The sequence below is a fragment of the Rhinopithecus bieti genome, unplaced genomic scaffold (genome assembly GCF_001698545.2).
Source record: "Rhinopithecus bieti isolate Rb0 unplaced genomic scaffold, ASM169854v2 scaffold_53422, whole genome shotgun sequence".
NCBI lineage: Eukaryota > Metazoa > Chordata > Mammalia > Primates > Cercopithecidae > Rhinopithecus > Rhinopithecus bieti.
In genome coordinates, this window is record NW_016821178.1 from 1,555,158 (window position 1) to 1,564,126 (window position 8,969).

Below are 8,969 nucleotides of genomic sequence, written 5' to 3' on the forward strand. Positions count from 1 at the left end.
ATACTGTGTCTGCAGTTTTTCTTCCACAAAGATCAAAATTCTTATCATGGCCACTGCCCTCTGAGCTCAAGCTACACTGGCCATCAATTCCTTAAGTGCACCAGGTTCCTTTCCTCCTATCACAGGGCCTTTTTGCCTCACTGTTGCTTATGCCTGAGATGCTCACTGGTAACAAATTCCTTCTTTTCACCTAATTAACTCTAGACATTCAGTTCTCAGCTCCCAAAGCCTTTTCTGTTCCACGTCTAGACCAGATTTCTTTGTTATAGGCTCTTAAAGACCTGTGGTCTATCCCTTTATACTTGTTATGTCAATTTATAATAACACATAATCTCATTTTCTGAGTTACTGTCTATTTCTCTAGTTAAACTAAGCTCTGTGAACACACAGACTGTTTTTTCATCACTGTATCCCTGATGTCCCTGATGCCTAGCACACTGCCCAGCACATAACAGAAACTCACACTTTTTTTTTTTTTGAGACGGAGTCTCGCTCTGTCGCCCAGGCTGGAGTGCAGTGGCACAATCTCGGCTTGCTGCAACCTCTGCCTCCGGGGTTCAAGTAATTCTTCTGCCTCAGCCTCCCGTGTAGCTGGGGCTACAGGCGTGTGCCACCATGCCTGGCTAATTTTTTTTGTATTTTTAGTAGAGATAGGGTTTCACCATGTTGGCCAGGCTGGTCTCCAACTCCTGACCTCATGATCCGCCTGCCTAGGCCTCTGAAAGTGCTGGGATTACAGGCGTGAGCCACCGCGCCCAGCCCAGACATTTAAAAATAAATAAATGTACTTACGATTTAACAGTAAATAACCCTTAGTCCACAAATTTAATTCCTGCAAACTAAATTTGTGCACATGGCATAAAATAGTGAATTATACTGCTGCTCTCTTCAACATGGGTTTGTATATGCTGAATATACCCTAGTTGTCATGTCCAAATTATACACTCTGACTTTTTTTTGAGACAGGGTCTCACTGTATGAGCCAGGCTGGAGGGCAGTGGTGCAAACACAGCTCATTGTAGCCTCAACCTGAGCACCTCCGGAGCTCAGATGATCCTTCTACCTCAGCTTCCCAAGTAGCTGGCAGGTGTGTGCCACCAGGCCAGATAATTTTTTCTTTCTTTTTTTTTTCTTTCTTTTTTTTTTTTTTATAGAGACAGAGTTTCTCCATGTTGCCCAGACTGGTCTTGAACTCCTGGACTCAAGCAATCTGCCTGCCTTGGCCTCCCAAAGTGCTGGGATTACAGGCATGAGCCACTGTGCAGGGCCTACTCTGCTTTTCAAATGTAAGAAGAATCTGAGAGCTAAAAGGCGTTGGCTCATGAAAGCAGATATAAATTCCCCTTTATAAACTTTGGTTGGTATGTTCTTAAAGTAATAGTACACTTACTAATTTTTTTGCAGTTGTGAAGCACAAATGTGGCAGCTTTGTTCAGTTCCTCATTCTGAGATTCAGTTAAAGCTTGAATCATGAGTGGAAGCCCATTGTTTTTAAAAAGGTCATACTGATTTTCCTCTGGAAAACACACAGTTAAAGAGGACAATGATTTTATCATAAACTATCTATATGAGGTCGTAATTCTTCCTTGTGATAATTATGAACATAGTTCAAAATTTTAAAAATAGGCCAGGAACGGTGACTCACTCTTGTAATCCCAGCACTTTGGGAGGCTGAGATGGGTGGATCACTTGAGGTCAGGAGTCCAAGACCAGCCTAGCCAACATGGTGAAACCCGGTCTCTACAAAAAATGCAAAAAAATTAGCCAGGCATGGTGGCAGGCACTTGTAATCCCAACTTCTCAGGAAATTGAGGCACAAGAACTGCTTGAACCTGGGAGGTGGAGGCTGCAGTGAGCCAAGGTCCAGCCATTGCACTCCAGTCTGGGCAACACAGTGAGACTTTGTCTCAAAAAACAAAAACAAAACAACAACAACAAATTTTTAAAATAGAGAAACAGATAGTTTCAAAAGGATTTTTTTTTTTTTTTGAGACGGAGTCTCGCTCTGTCACTGATTGGAGTGCAGTGGCGTGATCTCGGTTCACTGCAACGTCCGCCTGCTGGGTTCAAGCAATTCTCTTGCCTCAGCCTCCTGAGTAGCTGGGACTACAAGGGCGTACCACCGTGCCCAGCTAATTTTTTGTATTTTTAGTAGGACAGGGTTTCAACATGCTCGCCAAGCTGGTCTCGAACTCCTGACCTCGTGATCTGCCTATGTCAGCCTCCCAAAGTTCTGGAATTACAGGCATGAGCCACCACATCTAGCCTCCAAAAGGATTTTTAATACAGAAAATAATTCACTTAAGGCCGGGCTCAGTGGCTCATGCCTGTAATCCCAGAACTTTGGGAGGCCGAGGCGGGCAGATGACCTGAGGTCGGGAGTTCGAGACCAGCCTGACCAACATGGAGAAACTTCATCTCTACTAAAAATACAAAATTAGCCAGGCGTGGTGGTGCATGCCTGTAATCCCAGCTACTTGGGAGGCTGAGACAGGAGAATTGCTTGAACCTGGGTGGCGGAGGTTGCAGTGAGCCAAGATTGTGCCATTGCACTCCAACTTGGGCAACAAGAGCAAAACTCTGTCTCAAAAAAAAAAAAAAAATTCACTTACACAAAATACCTGTCTCATAAGTGATCTCTGAAATGCAGCCACAGAGTAGTATCATAACTCATAAGAGTAAAACTGCCCTCGCTTGGTTTGAAAAAGGGTATAATCAATCCTAAATTACACAGAAGTTAAGGGAAAGAATAGATAAACTAATGGAGGGAGTAGAAAGTGTAGGGGAAGGAAGAAAGAATGGGAGAAGCAAGAGAGAGCAAAGGGAGGAGAGTGGAAAAGTGAGAACTGAAAGAGCAGAGACAGGAGATTAGAAGAAGAGAGAGGGGTAGAGAGGAAAGTGGAGAGAATTGGTAAGAAGAAGTAGATTGAACAGAGGGAGAATAAGAGGAAAGTAGAGAGGAAGAGGAAAGTAAAAGGGGGAGGAGAAAGAAAGGAGAGAGAAGACAGTAATAGGTAGAAAAAGAAAGAATCTTTGAAAGTTTTAACAAGGAGAACAGAATCAGATTTGTGCAGCAAGGTGCAGAGTGGACTAAAAAATGAAGATAGAAGGGAAAGAGCTTTCTCCCTGTGCTGCAGTGAGAAAACCATTGCAATAATATTGATGAAAGATGTGGGTTTGAGGGCCTACTGTGGAAGAGCAGCATTGGAACTGGACAGAAAGGGATCAAGAGGGGTAAACAGAAGTAGAACTACAGGTCTTAATGACTGACTTAATACAATGAGTGAAGGAGAATTAGAAGCTGAAATGATTAGTTTGAGGTCTGAATAACTAGGAGAAAAGCAATACTTTTAAGACCTTCACATGACTGGAAGAAAAAAAAACAGAAGTATATTTCCACTCTACTATTTTAATAACCACACTCAATAAATCCAATATTTACCACAATCCTCTGTGCAATGACCAAGAGTAAGCATGATGCTAAATTTTTCTCCTGAATCCAGACTTTCATGAAGCAGTAATGCCAGAAGTTTTGAAACAATGTGGTACTTGGAGAGTACTATCCCAAAAGTAGCTATTAGTATAAAATAGGAAAAAAAAGTACAAATTTAAAACTTATAAATGTATATATACATTTTTCAGCTTATTCAGATAGAATGTTATATATCTATATAACATTAAATATACACATATAACATCTAATAAATATGTGTATGTGTGAATATAAATAAAATATAAATTCATTGTAATAAGATGGTTGCTTATTACTATAACCCTCATTACTCTTTCTTCCCATACTAAAGACATATTACTAAAGCAAATTTTTTGAAGAATTTTTTTTCTTAATTGTTCTGCAGAATGCTGTGAAGATGAAGTACCACTAACTTCCTAAAAGCTGAGTATGCTTACTCTCCCCTTACCTACCTCTTCTTATCTAGATTGGATAGTAAAGACTTTCCTACATAATCAGTTCCTGCTGTCATTTAAAATACACTATTAACTGACCACAGTTTTGCTGACTTACAATGAAGCATATGCGAAGCTATGCTGAGATTGACAAAAGTCAAAAAGTCCTCCATTTTTTGGCCAGGCATGGTGGCTCACGCCTGCAATCCCTGCAGTTTGGGAGGCCGAGGCAGGTGGATCACGAGGTCAGGAGATCGAGACCATCCTGGCTAACATGGTGAAACCCTGTCTCTACTAAAAACACACACAAAAAATTAGCTGGGTGTGGTGGTGGGCACCTGTAGTACCAGCTACTCAGGAGGCTGAGGCAGGAGAATCGCTTAAACCCAGGAGGCGGAGCTTGCAGTGAGCCGAGATCACACCACTGCACTCCAGCCTGGGCAAGACAGCGAGACTCCGTCTCAAAAAAAAAAAAAAAAAAAGTTCACCATTTTAAGCTATATTTCTCCAAATGTGGCTTTTAACAGAATTCACCCAGAGTCTAACAACATTAATATCAACAAAAAAGTTGTGAATTCCTCAAGGGACTACATCTTAGTCATTTTTGTACTTGTAAAGCTCAGCACATAGCAGGCCCTCAATAACCACTTTTTTAAAAACCATCTATTTTTTGCCCCCTAGTTGTTTGTGAATACCAATAGAGTTTCTTACTCTTCAGTGTTTGCACATGTGAGAAGCAGCAGCCATGAGTTCAAGTACGGTTCTGCCACTCACTAGTAATGCTGTGTTGGGTAAGTCCAACCTCATACTTAGCAGAAAGAGATGTATTCTTCACATAAATTGGGTTTTCCATTCCTTAATCTCAAAAATATCCCTTGGTTTCTCATCTGAATATTATTATTATTTTTTTTTTGAGAGATGGAGTCTTGCTATGTTGACCAAGCTGGTCTCAAACTCCTGGCTTCAAGCAATCCTCCCATCTTGGCCTCCCAAAGTGCTGGGATTACAGGTGTGAGCCACCATACACAGCCTGAAATATTTAATTTAATGTTGCCTTTTTTTTCCAAACAGAGTTTTGCACTTGTCGCCCAGGCTGGAGTGCAGTGGTGTGATCTCAGCTCCCTCACTGCAACCTCCATCTACTGGATTCAAGTGATTCTCTTGCCTCAGCCTCCGAAGTAACCGGAATTACAGGCACCCACCACCACGTTCGGCTAATTTTTGTATTTTTAGTAGAGACGAAGTTTCACCATGTTGGCCACGCTGGTCTTGAACTCCCGACCTCAAGTGATCTGCCTGCCTCAGCCTCCCAAAGTGCTGGGATTACAGGCATGAGCCACTGCGCCTGGCCATGTTGGATAATTTCTAATACTCCCTTCCACTTGTGAGAAACTGTTAGTCTGAACCATGTTACTGTTCAATCTACTATTTCAACACTCTTCATGCTATATTCAAAGAAAATTCAATTTCAAAAAAACTAGTAAGCACTGTCACTCACGATTATCAGCAATGCATGCATCCACAGTCTTTGTCACAACCACTGCAAGTTTAGCACTGGAAAGAGTCTCATGTGAATCAGATTCCAGTTGCACGAGAACTTGAGACAATACATCCAGTCCACCCACAGATATGAAGTATTTCTGAACATATGCTTAAAGAATAAAGTAGCAAAACTATTAATATTTCAAACAAGACAGCTGAATGGTTTTATTCAATCAATTTGCACTAAATATAACATTAACTTGGTCTTTTCAAATACTTTCTAAAATCCCAAAATTAAAGAATTAAAAATCCAATCTTTACCTGTGCATATACATAATCATAAAATAGATTATTTATTTACCTAAGTACCTTACTTTGACATAGTAAAATTATATGTATAGTAGAGTATTTCTTGTGTATTAGAAATCTTTTTTGTTTCATTTAGTAAGAACTGCTCTATTTTGTAAGAACAGCATTATTAAGCTGCCCTTTGGGCTGAGCATGGTGGCTCACACCTGTAATCCCAGCACTTTGGGAGGCCGAGATAGGCGGATCACAAGGTCAGGAGATAGAGACCATCCTGGCTAACATGGTGAAACCCCGCCTCTACTAAAAATACAAAAAATTAGATGGGCGTGGTGGTGGGCGCCTGTAGTCCCAGCTACTCGGGAGGCTGAGGCAGGAGAATGGCGTGACCCCGGGAGGTGGAGCTTGCAGTGAGTTGAGATTGCACCACGGCACTCCAACCTGGGCAACAGAGAGAAACTCCATCTCAAAAAAAAAAAAATTTAAAAAATAAGCTGGTCGTGGTGGTACACACCTATAATCCCAGCTACTCAGGTGGCTGAGGCAGGAGGACCACTTGAATCCGGGAGGCAGAGGTTGCAATGAGCTGAGCTAACGCTACTGAGTGAGACTCTGTCTCAAAACACAAACAAAACAAAACAAAACAAAAAACCAAAAGAAACCTATCCCTCAACATTATTAAACAAGTATTTCAATAAAGTTATGAAGAATATATTCATTCATTTATCTTGGTAATTAGCAAGCTGCCTATTTTCTGCAATCCACCATAACTAATTCCTCAGATTGTTTGACTGACTCCTCAAGATGCAAAGTAATTTAACTGTTCTAAAAGAGCATACATCTCATCTGTCATATTTACACCTAATTCTTTTACTTCTTGGAGCATAAAATTATAACACATCCCTGAGAGTCATAACAACTATTCCAAGCAAAGATTCAATGACCGGCATCTATTTTTCTAAATCTGAAGTCTTTTGTTTCCTAGTTGAAAATAATTCTGGGCTGGGCATGGTGGCTCATGCCTTTAATGACTACAAACGTGCACCACCATGTCCAGGTAATTTTTGTATTTTTGGAAGAGACAGGGTTTCACCATGTTCCCCAGGCTGGTCTCGAACTCCTGAACTAAAGCAACCTGCCTGCCTCGGCCTCCCAAACTGTTAGGATTACAGGCGTGAGCCATGGCGCCAAGCCCAGAAACATTATTTAAGGGCAGGCAAACATTTTCAATATTATGGTGGCTCCAAAATAGACTTCTTTACTAGGAAGTATTTTCACTTTTTAAAAATCTTCAGAAAAGAGGCTGGGTGTGGTAGTAGCTCATGTCTGTAATCCTAGCATTTTTGAGAGGCTGAGGCAGGAGGATTGCTTGAATTCAGAAGTTCATTATCAGCTTGGGCAACATAGTGAGACTCCATCTCTAAAAAAAAAAGTAAAAATTAGCCAGGCTCAGTGGTGTGTGCGTGTAGTCCCAGCACCTCAGGAGGCTAAGGCAGGGGGATCGCTTAGGCCCAGAGGTTTGAGGCTGCAGTGACCCATGATTGTGCCACTGTACAATCATGACAGAGTGAATAAGACTCTGGGGTGACACACTGAATAAGACTCTAGCTCAAAAAAAAAAAATAAGCATTTGTTAATGCTTAGATGAAAATGGCAGTGTGTTACCACAGATTCTTAGTTATAGCCTACGTGACAAAAACTCAGGCATATAAGCAGAAGAACATCCTAGACCACATTTATTGTATACTGAATATTTTAGATTTTCTCTAATCTGTAGTTCACTGAAGGTAATGAAGTCCTATAACTATCACTCATTAAAGTTGGCTTTTAGAGATAAAGGGACTGTAAGGGTATCATGGAAATAGATTCCAATTTTTTTTTGAATTCTAGAGATATATCCTTTGCATGTGACACGAGTATTTGTTTCAAACACTTGAATATAGATATACATTAGCAATGTGTGAAAGTTCTAGTTGTTCCACATCCTTTGCCAATATTTAGCATGATCACTTTTTATTTTTAACATGCTAGTTGGTGTGTAGTAATATCTCTTTGGGATTTTAATTTGGATTTATCTGGTAACTAATTATTTCTTGAGCATTTTTTTTTTTTTCCCTGAGACAGAGTCTTGCTCTGGCTCTGTCACCCAGGCTGGAGTGCAGTGGTGTGATCATAGCTTACTGTAAGCTTGAACTCCTGGACTCAAGTGATTCTCCCGCCTCAGCTTCCTGAGTAACTAGGACTACAGGTGCATGCCACCATATTTGGCTAATTTTTAAAATGTTTTTGTAGAGACAGGGTCTCACTACATTGCCCAGTCTGGTCTCAAACTCCGGGGCTCAAGCGATTCTCCCTTCTTGGCCTTCCAAAGCGCTGGGTTTACAGGCATAAGCCACCATGCCCAGCCAATCTTAAACATCTTTTCAAGTGCTTATTTAATATTCACATCTTCTTTGCTAAAGTATCTGTTCAAATCTTTTGCCCACTTTTTTAATCATCAGGTTGCTTTTGTCTTATCGATTTATAAGAGCTGTTTACAAGTTTCTGGGTACAAATTCTTAATTAGATAAATATTTCTCAAATATTTTCTTTCAGTCTAGCTTACCTTTCATCCTCATAGCAAGCTCTTCTGAAGAGCAAAATTATTTCAATGAAGTCCAATTTACCATTTTTTCTTTATTCATGCTTTTTGTGTCCTTAGAAACCTTTGCCTACCCCCAAGTTGTGAGAATTTTCTGCTTTTGTCCACGTTTTATATTTTTCACTTACATTTAAGTCTATGAACTATTTCAAGTTAGGTTTTGTATACTGTATAAGGGTTCGGAGTCATATTTTGCATATAGATATCCACTTTTTCTAGCATTATTTGTTGAAAATATCTTTTCCTCCACAGAATTACAATGGCATCTTTGTAGACAATCAACAATGATATATGTATGAGTCTATTTCTGGGCTCTCACTTTTATTTCCTTAATAGGTAAGTCTACAAGGCCGGGTGTGGTGGCTCACGCCTGTAATCCTAGCACTTTGGGAGGCCAAGGTGGGAGGATCACCTGAGATCAGGAGTTCAAGACCAGCCTGGCCAACATGGTGAAACCCCATCTCTACTAAAAATACAAAACTTAGCCAGGCATGGTAGCGGGTGCTTGTAATCCCAGCTACTCAGGAGGCTGAGACAGGAGAATCACTTGAAACCGGGAGGTGGAGGTTGCACTGAGTCGAGACCATACCATTGCACTCCAGCCTGAGCAACAAGAGTGAAATTCTGTCTCCAA

The 8,969-nt window shown here is 40.7% G+C and overlaps 1 protein-coding gene across 1 annotated transcript in view; it reads right to left on the reverse strand.

The window, feature by feature from the left end:
- Positions 1-8,969, reverse strand: part of TERB1 (telomere repeat binding bouquet formation protein 1) — a 52,306-nt gene that overhangs the window by 18,586 nt on the left and 24,751 nt on the right. Inside the window, exons 9-12 of the mRNA XM_017860229.1 lie at positions 5,405-5,557; positions 3,443-3,574; positions 1,391-1,516; positions 1,273-1,304 (exon numbers count right to left, since the gene is read on the reverse strand). Coding sequence (XP_017715718.1) covers positions 1,273-1,304; positions 1,391-1,516; positions 3,443-3,574; positions 5,405-5,557 — 443 coding nt within the window. The remainder of the gene's footprint in view (positions 1-1,272; positions 1,305-1,390; positions 1,517-3,442; positions 3,575-5,404; positions 5,558-8,969) is intronic.